Source organism: Gossypium raimondii, chromosome 7, assembly GCF_025698545.1.
Source record: "Gossypium raimondii isolate GPD5lz chromosome 7, ASM2569854v1, whole genome shotgun sequence".
Taxonomy (NCBI): domain Eukaryota; kingdom Viridiplantae; phylum Streptophyta; class Magnoliopsida; order Malvales; family Malvaceae; genus Gossypium; species Gossypium raimondii.
The window spans coordinates 34124578-34144582 of NC_068571.1; the positions used below are offsets into that span (position 1 = coordinate 34124578).

A 20005-nucleotide genomic window follows, 5' to 3' on the forward strand; every position below is an offset into this window, starting at 1 on the left:
TGTGATATCTCCATTTTACCTCAAACCTATGCAACCTCCGTACCCTAAGTGGTATGACGCAAGCGTTCAATGCGAGTATCACGCGGGACCAAGGGCACTCAATTGAAAACTGCCGCATTCAAGAAGTTAGTTGAAAGACTTATCAATTTGGGGATCGTAAAGATAGGTGACTCATCAGGACCGAATGTAGCAAGAGAATCCGTTGCCCAACCATGATAATAAAGGGTGAATGCGATAATTGAATATGGAGGAAGGAGAGTCAAAGCCAACATAGCAGAGATAAAGACCCCCCTTGAATGGGTTTGGAAACAAATGATGAAAAGAGGTCTCATCAAGCAAGTTTCAATAGAAAGGCCTGAAGGAACAAGGAAATTTTGCGAGTTCCATGCAGAAGAAAGCCATGACATCCAAGATTGCACCGAGTTCAGAACCATGATGCAAAACTTAATGGATAGCAAAGAGTTGGAGTTTTATGAAGAGATTAAGGGACTAGAAGGAGGAGAGGTTTATGCTGCAGAAGAAGGATCCACGGGGAAAGCCCAAAAGGCTAATTACCCGGTGGTGATTATTGTAAAACCAATGAGCAGAGAATCCGGAATACAAATAGCACCAAAGGTCGTAATCCAAAAACCTGTATCCTTTCCCTACAAAGATAGCAAAAAGGTTCCTTGGAATTACGACTGCAATGTAACAATCCCAGGAGAGGAGAGCTTGGTAAATGCTTCAGGAGAGGATGAAGGATTCTATACACGAAGTGGAAAACGCTATGATCCGGAAAACGCAAGAGTGGAGTCTGGAAAAGGAAAAGCCTTAGCGGTTGAATTGGGAAAAGCAAAGACAAACAAAATTAAGCCACGCATCAATCAGCCGGTAACTGAAAATGAGGCTAATGAATTTCTAAAATTTTTAAAACATAGCGAGTACAGCGTGGTAGAGCAATTACATAAGCAACCGGCTCGTATCTCGATGCTTGAATTGCTTCTAAGTTCAGAGATACATCGTAATGCGCTGATTAAGGTGCTAAATGAAACTTACGTCGCTGATGATATCTCAGTGAATAAGTTGGACCGTTTGGTTAATAATATCAGTGCCAACAATTTCATTTTCTTTAATGATGATGAGATACCGCCCAGGGGAAGAGGAGCCACCAAAACCTTACATATTTCTACTTACTGCGGGAAACATATGTTATCGAGAGTGCTAATTGATAATGGATCAGCCTTGAATGTTTTACCCCTATCCACCTTAAATAGGTTACCGGTGGACAGCTCTCACATAAAATCATGCCAGAACATAGTGAGAGCATTTGATGGTACCAAAAGAAAGGTGATGGGAAGAATAGAAGTACCTCTCTTGATTGGCCCAAATACGTACGAAGTGGATTTCTTAGTGATGGATATCAAGCCTTCGTATAATTGCTTACTGGGGAGACCATGGATTCATTCAGCAGGGGCGGTGCCTTCATCATTGCACCAGAAGTTGAAATTAGTGATGAAGGTAGGTTAATTACGATTGACGCCGAGGAAGACATCATTGCATCGGTAACGATGGCGCACCATATTTGGGAGTAGATGATGATGCGGTCGAATGTTCTTTTCGATCCTTAGAGTTCAGTAAATGCAACTTTTGTCACCGAGGAAAGAAAATCCCAATGCCCAAAGATATCTAGAACCACAAGGATGAGACTACAAATGACAGTTGGGAAAGGAGTCATGCACGGAAGAGGATGGGAAGATGCCTTCAAGGAAAGATTGAGGCACCGGTGGTGAAAGACAAACAAGACCGTTTTGGTTTAGGATTTAAACCAAATGCCAAGCGAGAGAAAGAAAGAGTTAGAGAAAAGACAAGACAGGGAGGAAAGTGCGTTTGAGCGGAAAAGAAGTTGATTGGGAACCTATGGCTTTCCCCACATATCCGGACATTCATATCGGGAGGAACCATGTATTCTAGGCGAGGACTCCAAGAAAGAAGACCGCAGAGGAAATGTTAGGAAACTTAAGCATCAATGCCATATTTGAAGAAGAATCAAGAGGAAGTACATCGGGCATCTATCCCGTTGAACACAGGAGTGTTTTAAACAATTGGATTGCAGAAGAAATGCTCAAGTTTTAGAGCTTTTCGAGTAATATTCAAAACATATTAATTGTTCTAAGCCGGAGAAAATAAAACTTTTGTGAACTAAAATAGGCTTATATGTGGACATTGTGATTTCAATGAAATATATCTTCGCATTTTGAGTATATATTCTTTTAAAATTCTTTTCATTCTTTCATACGAATAGTCATCACGAATGCTTTTATTCGAATCATTCTTTTATTCATGGTCACACTAAATAAGAATCCTTAAATTCATACATTCCTCAGACATTCTTTGATACCTATAACAGGTCCCAAGATATCAATGATATGAGTGACTCTACTATGGACTTAGAAAATCCTTTTGAACGAGATATGTGTTTAGAGGAATCTCAAGATTTTGAAGATAACACAGATTGTAACCTACCTCCGGACTTGTTGAGGATGGTAGAGCAGGAAGAGAAACAGATTCTACCTCACGAGGAGACGATAGAGACAGTGATCCTGGAAGAGGGAAAGATGGTAAAGATTAGCACGTGCATAGCTGAAGAAGTGAAACAAGACCTCGTTAAATTACTTCGAGAGTTCAAAGATGTCTTCGCATGGTCATACCAAGATATGCCGGGGTTAAGTACTGACATCGTGGTTCACCGAATTCCTACAAAGGAAGATTGCAAACCAGTTCAGCAAAAGCTCCGAAGGATGAGGCCTGATGTTGTGTTAAAAATAAAAGAGGAGGTGCAAAAACAATTCGACGCTGGATTCCTGCAGGTGGTCAAATACTCCGGGTGGGTAGCTAATATCGTTCCTGTCCCTAAAAAAGATGGAAAGGTACGAATGTGTGTAGATTATAGAGATTTAAATAAGGCTAGCCCCAAAGATAACTTTCCCTTACCGCACATCGACGCCTTGGTGGACAACACAGCAGGACATTCGCTGTTTTCTTTCATGGATGGCTTCTCTAGATATAACCAAATTAAGATGCATCCTGAGGATATGAAGAAAACTACATTCATAACCCTATGGGGAACCTTTTGTTATAAGGTGATGCCATTTGGGTTGAAAAATGCAGGGGCAACGTATCAGAGGGCCATGGTAACATTGTTCCATGATATGATGCATAATGAGTTAGAGGTCTATGTTGATGACATGATTGCAAAATCTAAAATGAAGAGGAACATGTGCAGCCCTTAAGAAATTATTTATGAGGTTGAGAAAATTTCACTAAAGCTAAATCCAAAGAAATGCACATTTGGGGTCGATCAGAAAATTGCTTGGGTTCGTGGTCATGAGAGAGGAATTGAGATTGATCCCGACAAAGTAAGAGCAATACAATAATTACCCCTTGGCGTACTCAAAAGGAGGTTCGAGGTTTTTCGGGAAGGTGAACTATATTGCTCGGTTCATCTCACGCCTAATCGAGAAATGCGACCCCATTTTTCGCCTCCTCAAGAAACATAATCTGGTGTATGGGATGAGGAATGTCAAAAACTTTTGAAAAAGTCAAACATTACTTATCCAACGCCCGATCTTGATGCCACCACCTTGGACAAACCGCTCATCAGATTTGGCAAGATTTGAAAATTCCATGGGATGCGTGCTTGGTCAACATGATGAATCGGGACGAAAGGAAAGAGCAATCTACTATCTCAAGAAGAAGTTCTTGAATGCGAAACAAGATATTCGCCAATCGAGAAATTATGTTGTGCCTAATCTGGACAACTCGGAGATCGAGAGCAGTACATGTTGTACCATACGACTGCTTAATCTCCAAATTGGACCCTCGAAATACTTAATGGAGTCAACCGCTCTGAATGGAAGAATGGCCCGATGGCAAATTCTTCTATCCGAGTTTGACATAGTCTATGTAAACCGTAGGCGGTCAAAGGAGTGCAATAGCGAATTCCTAGCAAGTAGGGCTCGGATGATTATGAGCCATTGAACTTTGATTTCCCAAATGTGGATTTGATGTATATCAATCAGAGAGAAAGATTTCCAAGAAGGTGGCCCTTGGAAGTTGAGTTTTGACGAGCTTCAAATGCTATAGGCAACGGAATTGGGGCGAGACTCGTGTCTCCTAGTGGAGATTATTACCCTTTCACTAGCAAATTGGACTTTATTTGCACAAATAATATGGTGAGTATGAAGCTTGCATTATGGGCATCCGGCGACCATAGAGCGAAAAATTAAGGTGCTAGAGGTATCTGGGGACTCTGCATTAGTAATTTATCAGCTCAAAGGGGAATGGGAAACAAGAGACCCGAAGTTGGTCCGCTATCGAAAATTGGTTATGGAATTGATGGAGGAATTTGATAGTGTCACATTTAGTTACCTCCCGCGAGATGAAAACCAGATGGCAGATGTTTTGGCCACTTTAGCCTCCATGTTTAAAGTGAACAAATTAGAAGATATGAAGCCTATCCAGATCAGCATCTATGAGGCTCCAGCCCATTGTTGCAACATTGACAATGAGGAGGGAAAGGATGATCACCCTTGGTACCATGACATATTGCGATATGTGAAGAGTCGTGAGTACCCTGACCATGCGACAGAAAATGATAAGAAGACATTAAGGAGATTAGCCATTGACTATGTCCTGGATGGGGAAATTTTGTATAAAAAGGGAAAAGATCAAGTATTGTTGAGGTGTGTGGATGCTGTCGAGGCAAAAGAAATTTTAGAAGAAGTGCATGAAGGTATCTGCGGAACGCATGCCAACGGCTTCACGATGGCCAGACAAATTATGAGATTTGGGTACTATTGGTCCACCATGGAAGGGGATTGCATTAATTATGCCAAAAGGTGCCATAAATGTCAAATTTATAGTGACAAAATGCACGCACCACCTTCACCCCTTCATGTTATGGCTTCTCCATGGCCTTTCTCCATGTGGGGAATGGACGTTATCGGGCCAATATCTCCAAAAGCTTCTAATGGGCATCGTTTTATCTTTGTGGTTATTGATTACTTCACTAAATGGGTAGAGGCTGCTTCATATGCAAATGTCACGAAGTCGGCAGTTAACAAGTTCCTGAAAAAAGAGATCATATGTCGATATGGGATGCCTGAAAGAATCATATCTGATAATGCGATGAACTTAAACAACAACTTAATAGCGGAAGTTTGTAGTCAGTTCAAGATCGACACCACAATTAAATCACCGCATCAGTCAAAAATGAATGGTGCCGTGGAAGCAGCTAACAAAAACATCAAGAAAATTGTAGGAAAAATGACTGAAACCTACAAAGACTGGCACGAGAAATTACCTTTTGCTCTCCTGGCATATCGTACTTCTATTAGGACCTCTACTAGGGCAACACCGTTTTCTTTAGTCTATGGGATGGAAGCAGTTTTACCCATAGAAGTTGAAATTCCTTCCCTCCGAGTATTAGCTGAACTAAAGTTGGATGAGGCTGAATGGATTCAATCTCGATATGACCAGCTAAACTTGGTAGAAGAAAAGAGGTTAAAAGCTATTCGTCATGGCCAGATGTATCAGAAACGAATGATGCGAGCCTATAACAAAAAAGTTCGTCCCAGAGAATTTTACGAGGGGGACTTGGTTTTGAAAAAGATTCTTCCTCTACAAAAGGATTTTAGAGGAAAATGGATGTCAAATTGGGAAGGTCCTTATGTCGTAAAAAAGGCCTTTTCAGGAGGAGCTTTGATCTTGAGCGAGATGGATGGTAAAAACTTGCCAAATCCTGTGAACTCAGATTCAGTTAAGAAATACTTCACCTGAAGGAGGAGGACCAAAGTGAAAACCCGTAAAGGGCATTCAAAAAAAAAAAGGAGAGGTCAAGGTGAAAACCTGTAAAGGGCGCCTTGAGACCAATGGGTATTTGAGTTGAAAACCTGAAAAGGCAGCTCAAATTTTGAGAAGACATGAGGTGATCGGAGCAACTCAAATTTTGGTTAAGATCTGGGGCATGTGGTAGTCTCGATATACCTGGATCAACAAGGAAAGGGTAGATGACATCTTGGGGTATCGACAAAACCCTGTTGATTCCCTGAACACATATCAAACTCAGAATGGTTTTCAGAAGGCTTATGCAGGGAAGCTCGTGCTACAATGTCTTGAGCACCTGTTGTCATTTTATTCATTTTGAATCCTGACAAAAGTTGTTGTCTTGATTAATGTATTCATTTCAAACTTTGCTCCCCAATAAAATTTCATTTTGTTTATTGAAATTTTCTATCTTGATTAACCCGTTCGTTTCGAGATTTGTTTTCAATAACATTTGTCTGTTCATTGCGATAATCTTTTTTTGAAAAAAATTTAGAATAACTAGTAATGAACTGAATGTTCAAGCAAATGGAGTTTTGCATATTACTCTAGAAATTTCTAAATAATGAAGGAACCTGAAACAAGAATGGTGTTTAGAGCACACCAAATTCAAAGGGTCTAAAAGGGAAAAGTCCGAGTCAGGACTATCCTTTCAAATTTTGTTGTCCAAACATTGAACAAAATGACAAGATGTCGTGTTGGTGGCAAACCTTCAATGAACAAACAAGCGATATTCACCAAGCAATAAGAAAAGATCTTCTGGAAGAAGAAAACTCTTCATTGGGCATAAACATTTGGTATAACACCTTGGGAACGGAGTAAAGGAGCAGAGAGCTTCACATTCTGTATCATTGAATTGTGATAGCAGAGGATCGAGAAAAGGCCAGATCTTTCTACCTTTAGGTTACAGCGGGAGAAAGATGGTTCAAATTTTGCATCCATTGGATTGAACTTGGAGGTTTACGATGGGGCAATCGATTAAATGTTTCTTTGGATATGCCGGTCGAGCAAGAAGGCGTTGTAACACGTCAGTGATAAAACAATGAGTAATAACAACTCAAACAAAATGGATCATTCTTATGACATTCTGCATTCATACAAATATCATTCATACATATCTAGTTAGGAAATTTTGATTCATTTTAATCATGACATCCTAAACACTAGGCGAAATAGGTCCATCAAATGGATTATGCGGTCATGTTCCCTGAGAATGATCAATGAAGATAGTAGATTTTGCCTTCCAAGATCGACAAAGAAAGGCATCAAGAAACCACGACCGCAATTTAAAAGATCGAAGCCACGGCAAATCTTACTTCAGCGTCGGTGGAGCGATTGAAGCTACAACAGCGGATCTTACTTCCCTGACATTGCATTTAAAAGATCGAAGCCACAGCGGCGAATCTTACTTCTTGCGATGCAGTGGAGCAGATTGAAGCTACAATAGCGAATCTCACTTCCCCGACATTGCATTTAAAAGATCGAAGCCACAGCGGCGAATCTTACTTCTGGCGATGCAGTGGAGCAGATTGAAGCTACAACAGCGAATCTCACTTCCCCGACATTGCATTTAAAAGATCGAAGCCACAGCGGTGAATCTTATTTTTGGCGATGCAGTGGAACAGATTGAAACTACAATGGCGAATCTCACTTCCCCGACATTGCAATTTAAAAGATCGAAGCCACAACGGCGAATCTTACTTCCAGGCGACGCGGCGGAACAGATTGAAACCTCTACGGTGAATCTTTTCCTCGGCAAGACTGGGCAAAATTTGGTCTTTCTTAGTCTTTGCTCTGTTATCGTTACACGACAACAAGCAAAGAGGGGCAGCTGTAGAAGCCCAAATTTGCCCGGGCCCTACCAGCAAAACAGACTTTAGCCTAAGTGGCCCAGTTACATTACAAAACTAATTGGACCAGCCCAAACACCAACCCACAAGCCCAATTACAACCCAAACCCGAGGCCCAAATTCGGAGCCCAATTCCCCCAAAAAAAATCCAACTAGGGTTTCGGAAAAATAAAACCCTAGCCAAACCTAGCGCCGCACCCATCCCTCTGCCGTTCGCCTTGTCCCATCGCCACCCACCGTGCCTAGCTTCATCAACACCTGCAAAATGACAGAAAAAGCCGGAGCATGCAACAGATAGTGAAAAGCAATCGATTACAACCAAAAAATACAATGTAAATTGGCTATAAAAGCCAAACAATATCCCTGTACATTTTTTTACAGCGTTTTGAATCAAAAGAAAGAAAAAGCAAATCGAAAAAAGGTTGATTGCAGTTTATTCTTCTCTGTTCTTGTTTTTTTATTTTCTTTACTTTTTTATTTATTGTTTATTTTCTTTTTGCTGCGGTCTTTTAACAAAGAAAACGGGACTAAAAGGGAAAGGGGAAGAGACCTTACTGCTTCGGTAGGATGGTGTCGGAACTCCCCCTTACCGCAAAAGGGGGGAGACCTAGGGGCCGTTCTCGCGTAACTCCGGCCACTGGCCATGGAGGCGAAGATGGTGGCCTGAGCTTTAAGGCCGAGGGAGGCGCAGGGAGGAGAGCTTTCGGGCTCTCTGTTTTCCTTTTTATTTTTGTTTCTCTTTGTTTGTTTGAATGTGAAATGGAGGCTATCAGATTAGGGTTCTTTTGGCCCTTGCTTGATGTGTGAAACGACGCCGTTTGGAGTCTGATCACTGGCTCCAAAACAATGTCGATTGAGCTCGACATGCGGTGACCCGACCCAGGGGAAGGATCCGCGTGTTTTCTTTAAATGGGGTATTTGTGCGCGTAGTCCCTCCGACTTTGTAGCGCGTTGCAATTTGGTCCTGTTTCGCTATTTCCTATTTTTCAATTTCGCCTCAGAACTCTGTTTTTGTTCTATTTTGACCCTCTGCTGCACTGCATTTTGGGGCTTCGGGGTATTTACCATTTTGGTCCCCCCCTTTTTTCGCGCATATTACATCTTGATCCTTTGTTCCGTTTTATTTTTGATTTCAGCCCTGAGATTTCGTTCCCGTTTTGAATTAGTCCTATTATTATTATTATTATTATTATTATTATTATTATTATTATTATTACCTATTTATTTATATTGATTTTATTTAAACTTGGTACATATATATATATATATATATATATTTTACAACTTATGTACCTATCTATATATCTATATACATATTTTCATTTTCATAAATACATACATATTCATATATGATCTTTATAGTCTAAAATACACCCTTTTTATATATTTTTTAAATCTGCATATACATACACATTTTCAATATATTTTTAGTATGTATATAAATTAACGTATTTATTTGTATACATATATATATATATATATATATATTTATTAGTTTTAAACTTTATTTTTGTACATATATACTTTTTCTTTTATTTTACAATATATACATATACACTTACTTTTATATGTATTTCTCTATCTTCGTATTCCATAGTTTTATACACCTATATGCACATATTTTTTATATATACGCATATTTATTTTATATAAAATATACTTTATATTTTGTTAATTCATGTATACACATATTTTAGTTCATGTCTATATATATCTTTTATACTTAATTGTATTTGCTATTTATTTATTTCATTTTTGTTATTATTTTGAATGAATAATTTAACTTTATTCGTTTTTTATTTTGTTATTTTGTATGTTGTAAGTTTGATCGTTCATATTGATTGCTATTGCTTGCATCGTTTTTATATTTTCATGTTCATTATGATTTTGCCATGCATAAATAATGTAATTTGCTTTCACTATGATTTTGTGCTTTATTTTTACTCGATACAACAAAATTTATTTATTTATTTTTTTAAATGGCATTTCGTGTTTGGATTCGAGAAAATCGTGCCCTAACTTACTGGGTTTTGATTTTCTCGATAAATCTAAATGCACGAATCTTTTTAAATTCAAATTTTAAATGATCTCGGGATTCAAAAATTGCATCCTAACTTACTGGTCGTGATCTCATTTTAAATCTGAGATGGCTAAAATATCTTTTAAATAAGCTTTTTTATCCGTGCCGAGAATTTGAGACATTGTATTCTAACTTACTGGATATGATTCTCTTTCTCGATCAACGTGAAATATACTTCTTTTTCCAAAAATTTTCATTTCAATACAAGGATCATATTTTTTAATTCTTTCAAGTTCTCAATTTTCGACATCAAGATATTAGATAATTAGCTAGGTACCAATTTCTGGGTGTTACGAGGGTGCTCACTAGAGGTGTTCATGGGCGGTCGGCCAAGGTTCGGCCGGCCTGAAAAAATTTCGGCCGGGTCCTAGGCTCGGCCCGCCAACCAAAATATGGGCCTAGAATTTTGCCCAGCCCGACCAGGAAAAATTCATAAGCCGGGGCCCGCCCGCTTTTTAAATAAATACCAAAATTTATTTTAAAATTAAAATAAAATTAAAAAAGTATTTTAAAAAATTTTAAAATTAAAAATTTAAAAAGTATTTTTAAAAAATTTAAAATTAAAAAATTAAAAAAGTATTTTAAAAGTATTTTAAAGTTAAAAATAAAATAAAAATAAAAATATTTATTATTCAGGCAGGTAGGCCAGGCCAAAAAGTGGTGCCGAGGCCTACTGCTTTTTAATCGGGCCTCATTTTTTCCTTAAGCCCATATTTCGGCCTATATTTTACCCAAACCTCCCATATTTCAGGCGGGCCGTCGAGTAGTAGAGCCGGGTCATTACCATGAACACCTCTAGTGCTCACCCTTCCTCGTACGTAACCGACTCCCGAACCCGTTTTCTAGATTTCGTAGACCAAAATCGTTGTTTTAATAAAATCAAATTATTTATTAAAAACAACCTCTTTCCAAGGTGACCCAATCACACCTCGAAAAGGATTGGTGGCGACTCCCGTTTTTTTTAAAACCCAAGTCGACCCTGTTTTTCCATCAAAAAAATGGTGTCAACACCCATGTCTTAATTTTGTGAATTGTTGATGATTTTGAAATGTGCCATTGATGAATGCTTGAACATTGTGATAGTTGATGATGAAAAATAAAAGAAATGTGATAGATTAACATGTTTTGTTTTTGAATTTTTACTGAATTTGAGAAATTAGAGCTAAATTGTGAAAATGAATTTTTTTAGGGATTAAAATGTGAAATAAATGAAATGTGTGGATTTGTATGAAGACAAGGAATATTCGGCCCTAGCTTAGTGTGGGCAAATTTTGTGTGTTTTGTGTTTTGTGCAAAAAGGACTAAATTGCAAAAAGTGCAAAATGTTAGGGGAAAAATGGTAATTTTCCCATTTATTTATTTTTGGACTTAATTGAATGTTTTGATGAATAAAAAGGTTAAATTTGATTATGTTTAGATCAAGAAACAAAGAAAAAGGATTTGGATCGGGGGAAAACGAAAGTAATTGAATAGTCGATCGTGTCCGCTAATATCCGAGGTAAGTCTACTAGCTTATAAATAGAACTAAATTAGTATATAAATGTGTGTACGAATCTATATTGAATTATTATTGATTTATAATCAAGTATACTTTGGTTGAATAGATTTGAAATATGGATAGAAATTGTGTATAAGCTATGTTCGGCTAAATGGATATATACCTATATAAGTTTTGGAATTTAATATAGTTCTGAATGGTATATAGATACATATATATATATATATACATTGTTTGAATATATAAATATATATCTATATGTTTATGTTTTTATTTGAAAATATTTAATGATATGAGAAATGTAAATGTAAACATAAGATTCGAACATATACATGTACATTCATGTATAACTTTTGGGATGGATTAAAAGCATGTATATTGCATATGCATAGGTAAAATTGAATAAGTGTTTAAATGTGAGTTGAAACATATATGTATACATTCGAATAGGTCTTAAACATATCTCAAGATATGGATGTTAAGTTTACATATATATATATGGGTAGCATTGAATGCGTATAAATATATATGTATAGTTAGTTTCGAATAGGTGAATATATATATATATATGTAAAATTCTTGTATTGAAATTAGTTAAGTAGTAAGGTATATGAATAAATGTGTAAAGCATACAATTTATAGAAATTTGAATTGAATTGAAGATAGGATTTTATAAATTCTCTTAGGTTTGAATATGATCTTTTACAATTATGTGTTTTATTTAATGAATTACTTGAGGAGTATTTTGTATATGTGAAATTGAAATTTTTAGGTTTAAAACCTAGCAGGCTTAAGGCCGGTGAAATAATTCGGACTTTAAGTCTAGCAGGCTAAGTGCCGGTGATCTGAATCAGGTTATAAACCTAGCAGGCTAAGTGCCGGTGATTTGAATCAGGTTATAAACCTAGCAGGCTAAGTGCCGGTGATCTGAATCAGGTTATAAACCTGGCAGGCTAAGTGCCGGTGATTGGAATCAGGCTATAAGTCTAACATGCTAAGTGCCAGTGAATATGTTAAATTAAGTGATTATATGCATTTGATATATATATATATATATATATATAAATGATTATGGGATATATATAATGAATAATTACATGAGCATTTGTCTATATGTGTTTGAAGGATCATATATATGCATTCGATGAAATGCAAATGATAAGTATATTAGAAATCAGTATATGCAATTAATGATTATGTCTGTAATTTGATTATAAGCATATAATGTTTATACATATGTTCATTTATATGTATTTTAGATATGTTATAAACTTATTAAGCTATAAAAGCTTACTTCGATTGTTTTTATCCATTTGTTTTATAGATAAAAACCAAGCTGCAGACTCGGGGATCGTTAGCGAAGATCATCACTCTATCTACTATCTCGGTATTAAAACGTTTAAATTTTAACTTATGGCATGTATAGGCTAGATAATATTTTGGGAGTCGTACTTTAATATGCTGTATATATATATATATATATATATAATAGCCATACGAAATTAGCTTATATTTCTTATGGTTTAACTGAACTGAAATGTTATGTTTTGTTATAAAAAAAATTAAAATTATTAAAGTAGAATTTATAATTATACTTACTTCATATTTGACTAATTTAACATAGATGTAAAATTTTTGAATTCTACTAAATGTCTGTGTTAAGTTGCGTTTTGTCCGATAACGCCTCGTAACCCTAATTTATTTACGTATACGGGTTAGGGGTGTTACATGCATAGTTCAAGATAGGCTCATGGTGAGCTTTGGCAAAGATGGCATTGTAGAAATATGAGTCAAGGTGGAGATTTGTTAAGTATGACTCTTATTCAGTCAAATTTGAGAAATAATCTTCTAGTTAAACTCTGTTTATTTGTTTCAATCAAACACTGATTAGTTTAGATTATTTTATTATTATTTGACATATGAATTTAGCCTATAAATAGGCTCTTTTACAACCTTAGAAAATACACCTATTAGATATTAGAACTCATAATACATTTAGAGAATTTTGTGTTTACGTTTTGAGGGTTCTTTGTTTTCAGGTTTTCGGGGTTTTATTTTTATCTCCATCTTTTTGTACTCTTCGTTTCTTTTGCCATTATAGTAAAATTATCTTTGCCCATGGTTTTTTATCCTCTTTGGAGGAGTTTTTCTACGTTAAATTTGTGTGTTCAATTTCTCAATTTCTTCTGCTATTTTTACTTGCTCCTTGCTTAATCTGGTCAATCTCTAACAGAAAGTTTAATGATGTGAAATTCTGAGATTGTATCACACCATTACTTGAAAATTTAAAAATTATATAAATTTTCAAGTGATGGTATAGTACAATATCAGAGTCCCACTCCAATGTTTTTCTAACTTGATTGGTGGTTGAACATATTAGACCACCAATTCTCGATTCAATCAATTCGATTGGTTCAATTATCAAATTAAAATTAATTAATTAATTTTTTTATAAAAATCTAAAAAAAATTAAATCAGTTCACCTTATTCAACTATCGATTTTTGTATCTGCAATTTCCTAGTTGATTGGTTCAACCCTTTTTGTTCGAACTGTTATATCGATCAGTTCTTAGTTTATCTGATTTGGTCATATTCCAATAACAATGGTCACATCATTAAATCTTAACAAAATAAGTTCATGGACCAAAATGAATCTAATTGCGAAGTTCAAGGACCAAAGTGGACTAAAAAAAGTACAAGTACCAAAAAGGAATTAGTTGCCAAGTTTAGGGGTCAAAAACTATATTATTGTTATACCTTCTCCACATGTCCCTCCATGTATCATGGACAAGCAAACCACGTGTCTACACCGAGCAAACTTTTGATTGGGTGAGCTTGGTGAACCAATAAGTTTTCATGATGACCACCTTTGCTAGACGCATCGAGAATCTCAAGCCCATTAATTATTTAGTTGTCCTCAAAAGTCATATATTAAATTGTCACATTCCCGTCATTAAAAGGACCAATGTATAATTCCATCGTCGGTAAAATTCAAGACACATGAATTCTTTTATCCCCTATATATAAGCTTGCCACAACACTTGAAAAGGAAAATAATACTAGCAATATATAAAATGCTCAACATATAAATAAAATTTAATCTAATAAAAATTTACCCAAACCTTTAACTACTTATCATACATCATCCGTAAATAAATCTAGTTTGTGTATTTATTAGTTAGAACTAAATTTCTTTACTTTTTCAAAATAAAAATAAAAATTAAGCGTTTGTTTTTTTTTCCCTGTCAATTGGGTATTTGAACTCTCAAAATATATCATAAATGTCCTTTGGCTGTTAAATTTAATAGTTGTCCGTTAAAGTTAACCACCCCTAAATTTTTTTCAATTAAAGCCACCACGACGTGACATGTGACAAAAAAATGATAAAAATAAAAATTATACAAATTATTAAATTTTAATAAAAATATTAAAAATATTAAAATTACAAAAAACATAAAAAAATTGTAAATTTTATAAAAATTGTAAAAGAATTATAAAATATATTGAAATATAGAAAAAATTATAAAATTTTATAAAATCGTAAGAAATTATAAAAAATGTAAAGCAATATAAATTTTATAAAAAATATATAAAAATTATCGTACCAAAAGAAGCGTTTCATAATTTTTCTATAACTTTTATTGATTTTTATTTTTTGTCATTTTTCGCCACATGTCATGCTGTGCTGTAACACGTGATGACTTTAACTGGAAAAAAAACTAGGGTCGTTAATTTTAATGGTCAGTGGTTAAAGTTAATGGTTAAAGGATCTTTTTGATGCATTTTATAAAAAAAAATTCTAATTTTTAATTTTTTAATTTAATAATTTTTATAACTTTTATTGATTTTTATTTTTTTACCAGATGTCAAGCCATGATTGTGACAGAGGTGGTTTTAATTGAAAAAATTAGGGGTAGTTAACTTTAACGGTCAACTGTTAAAGTTCACAGTCAAATAGCTTTTTTAATACATTTTGAAAGTTCAAGTACCCAATTGAGTGCAAAAAAAAAAACAGAGACTTAATTTAAAAAAAAAAAAGAAGTTTGAAGGCTTTTTACACCCTTAAACTAATTTAATCTAATAAAATTTACCCAAACCTTGAACTTAGAGTTATCATATGTAATCTATAAATAAATCTAGTTTGTGTATCTATTGGTTAGAATTAATTTTTTTACTTTTTAATGCAAATTAATTAATTAAATTATTTTTTGAAAAAATGCTCATAAGAATTCATATAATTAAATTTTAAATACTTTTAAGGTTATTTATTTTAAAAGTAATAATAAAAAGCTTCATCTTTATTATAAAAAAAAAGTAAGGAGGGTGAGTTATTAGAGCTTCTCAAACTATTATAACCAATTTATTAAAAATTTAAAATAAAAAAATCTTGCATCAATTGTGAATTGTATAAATCAAAATTGAAATTTCGTCAGGTCTAAATTCACTTCTTAATTTTAATTTTTATGGAACTTCTGTACTCATCACTATGTATAAATTATATATTTTTAAATTAAAAGACCCATCAAATTTACATATATGGTGGAAGACGCAATATTTAAGATTCTAGGGTTTTTTCTTTATATTCATAATCATAAATGTTTTGGTTTGTTTTATGCCATGTTTAAGTTAGAAGTGGTGCTCAAAATTCATCATTTTGTAAAATATTTTATCTAATTTTACTCTAAAAATTGGTATTTGTACATGTGATATGTTAGGTGTAAGTTTTTGGTTATTACGTCAATTACGCCAGTTTTTAACAGTACAAATAAATAAAAATTTTAATAGAAATAATCAATTTACCCTTTGATTGGACTAATTTATTTATTTTTTAAGTAAAAGATGTAAAATATAATTTGACCCTAGTATAGAGCCTCTTCCATGATGCTTTTACCCACCCACCCATCTCTGTTTGTCTTGTAGAAGTAGAACAACATTTCAATTAGTGATGTATCTACTGTTGTTTTAACGGTTATATGTGGCAATGGAGTGGTGCCCACTGCAAAGGTGATGTACCAAAACGAGCGTGCGGATGGTGCTCCGGATCTTGGATACCTGATTGATCGCTGCAAATGCTTCCCCCCTTCCATTTTCATTTTCTCTCTTGTAATGCTTGTCTCCATGTTGTCCCACATAACATTCTCTGTCTGGTATCTACAGAGTATAATTGTTCTACAATTTAATTAGTATTAATATAATCCCCCAACGTTTTACTTTCTTTTTTCACGTAAAAATTCAACATCATAGCATTTATTCCACAAGAGAGAAGCGGTTGAGAATCAACTCAGTCAAGCAACGAACAAGTAAAAATAGTGAAAAAAATTAAAAAATTGAACAAATAAATTTAACATGAAAAACCCCTCCAAAGAGAATAAAAAATTACGGGCAAAGATAATTTTACTATAATGACAAAAGAACAAATAGTACAAAAGATGAAAATAAAAACTAAACCCCAAAAATCCGAAAATAAAGAACCCCAAAACGTAAACACAATTTTCTAAAGGTGTTATGAGTTCTAATCTCTAATGGGTGTATTTTCTAATGTTATAAAAGAGTCTATTTATAGGCTAAGTTCATAGGTCAAATAATAATAAAATAATCTAGACTAATCAGAGTTTGATTGAAACAAATAAATAGAGTTTAACTAGAAGATTATTTCTTAAATTTGACTAAAATAGGAGTAATACTTAACAAATCTCCACCTTAACTCATATATCCACAACGCCATTTTTGCCAAAGCCTGCCACGGGCCTATCTTGAACTATGCAGGGAATTAACTGAGTCAAATTTGTGCTTAGAAACTGGAATACTTCTAGCCTTCAACTTGTACACTGCCAAATCAAAACTAACCCGAGTCTGATTTTCACAAACACAATGCCCTAAATTTTTAAAACATGCATCCAAAAGAGAACCCTTTTTCAATGAAACGGTCATACATTTTTCCCTCTTATGACCAAGTTGACTTCGACTCCGTAACGGACGAGGGACGTCCGATTTCACCGGTCGTTGTAGAACCTTCCAAAACATAAAGACTGTCGGTTCTTTTACCTTTTAACAACATGAGAGCTCCACGAGATACTTTAATGCCGCTCGACTCGATGTTGATTTTGCATCCTTTCAAGTCTAAAATACTCAAGGAGATGAGATTTTTTCGTAAATCAGGTGCATACTTGACATTTGAGAGCATTCTAATCATCCCATCGTGTATTCTAATTTTAACAATACCAATACCAATTACCTTACTGGATGAATCGTTTCCCATACGCACAACTCCACCTTCAATCGAACTGTATGTGGAGAACCATTCTCTATTGGGACACATGTGGAAAAAGCATCCCGAATCTAGGATCTACTCGGATGTAAGCTTAGAGTTATCGCTTGTTGACACTAACAAGAAATCATCATCGCTTTCATCGACCAAATTAGCACCAGCTACATCTTCCTCGTTACTCTCAGTAGCTCTTTTATTTCGTATTTTATAACAATTTGCTTTGACGTGACCTAACTTTTTACAATAGCGACACCTTTTGTCTCGCTTATTTGATGCTACCAAAACGGAAGCTTGCCTATCTACCTTGCTATCCGAACCAAACTCATTGTCGAGTTTGTCTCTACTCAACAAATGATCATTCACATCTTCAAATAAGAGTTTTTCTCTACCATAAATCAAAGTCTCCTTGAAAGACTTGTATGAAGGGGGTAAATAGCACAATAATAACATAGCCTGATCTTCATCATCAATCTGAACCTCAACGTTCTTTAAATCATTTAAAAGAGTAATGAATTGACTTATGTGATCTCTAATAAGCTCACCTTCATTCATGCGAAACATAAATAGACGTTTCAACACTAAACGGTTAACCAAAGACTTAGTCGCATAAAGAGTTTCTAACATTTTCCACAAGGCGTATGATGTCTTCTCCATCAATACCTCCTATAATACCGTATTCGTGAGGCACAACTGGATTGCACACAAGACATTTTCATCAAGCTCTTCCCATTCTGTATTATTTAGATTCTTAGGCTTTTTTCCGGTAACAACCTTTTTCAGGCCAGTTTGAACTAGAATTGTCATCATTCAAACTTGCCATAGATTGAAATTTGTGACACCATCGAACTTCTCAATTTCAAATCTTGTTGCTGCCATCTCTGAACGGGCTAATCTATGAAAAATGAACCCGCTTTGATACCATTTGTTAGGAATAAACTCAATTAAGCAACGAATAGGTAAAAATAGCGAAAGAAATTAAAAAATCGAACACATAAATTTAACGTGGAAAAATCCCTCCAAAGAGGATAAAAAACCACGGGCAAATATAATTTTACTATAATGGCAAAAGAACGAATAGTACAAAAGATAGAGATAAAAGCTAAACCCTGAAAATTCGAAAATAAAGAACCCCCAAAACGTAAACATAAAATTCTCTAAATGTGTTATGAGTTCTAATATCTAATAGTTGTATTTTCTAAGGTTGTAAAAGAGCTTATTTATAAGCTAAATTTATAACTCAAATAATAATAAAATAATATAGACTAATCAGAATTTGATTAAAATAAATAAACAGAGTTTAACTAGAAAATTATTTCTCAAATTTGACTAGGAGTCATACTTAATAGAAGCCATTATAATATTTGAACATTAGGAAAGATCAAACAGTGGGAGATGTTTTCACCCCCAAATTTAAACAGAACGAAAAGAAAATACAAAAGCTGATAGAGAAGATTATTCGAACTCCATGTTCATGGTACATATATATATGTGGACTGGAAAGGGCTATCTAACAACCGGAATGAGAGAGTTTAAGGTGCAGATCAATGCCTATCTCAGCCTTTGGTAATTTGGTAGAAACTTCTGTAGACCCTGGGGCTGCTGTTCTAAAATGCAATGGTTTCCCCATGAAAATTCGAGTAGGGTACGGAGGAGTCGTGGGAAGCAGCTGTGGACATGATGGACAATCACCAGCCAGTTGCGGCAGGAATTTAGCAGCACCGTTGGTACTGAACCCTCTAGGAAACCTAGGCGCCATCGACCTTACAACATGGGAGCTTAAAACAGGCGTAGCAGCTGCTATGAAGCGTTGGCGGCTGTGAAACTGGGCTTGCCTAGCTTTTTGGCGTTCTCTCTTGTGTGCATTTTGATGCCCCCCTAGTGCTTGAGAATTGCCAAATACTCGGTGACAAAATGGACACTCAAATTTCCTGCTTTCTCCAAAATCATCAGATTTGTCTGAAACTTCCTCTTGATGATCAGTAAGTGAAAAACCAAATAGCTTAAGTGATGATTGTTTATCTGGTGTCATATCAGCTGAAGATAAACTTGTTGGAACTGAGCTCTCTGCCATTAAAAAGTCGGAATGAGAGTCTGATTATGTTTGTGATTATCTAAGTAAAATGTCCTATATTTATAGCTGAGGTTGGTTTGGTGTCAACATTTAGTGCAGTGTTGACAAGCAGTGGGCTATACCTGAAAAGTGAATATATATATATATGATTGTTGGGCGGAATTTTTGTGCTATGGGTAACAATTTCTAACTCAAAGATTAAAGCAATGATGTAAAAAAGAAATAGCCTTGTAGGTACAATTTTTGTTAGTCGAGGTCGTAGCTGTAAAAAAGAAATAACAGAAAGCACACTTGCTGAGAGAGTGTTTCACCTTTGACTCGATAAAGATTAATCTCAAGAGGACATCATGAGTTTTTTCTTAAAAAAGCTGTAACT

At 35.0% G+C, this 20005-nt stretch overlaps 1 protein-coding gene across 1 annotated transcript; it reads right to left on the reverse strand.

Annotated features, from left to right (window-relative positions):
* Positions 1-18894: 18894 nt before the first annotated feature.
* On the reverse strand, positions 18895-19668 carry LOC105770959 (zinc finger protein JAGGED). The gene has a single exon (XM_012592344.2). The coding sequence runs from the start codon at positions 19627-19629 to the stop codon at positions 19066-19068; it is 564 nt and encodes a 187-aa protein (XP_012447798.1). The 5' UTR covers positions 19630-19668; the 3' UTR covers positions 18895-19065.
* Between the last annotated feature and the right edge of the window lie 337 nt (positions 19669-20005).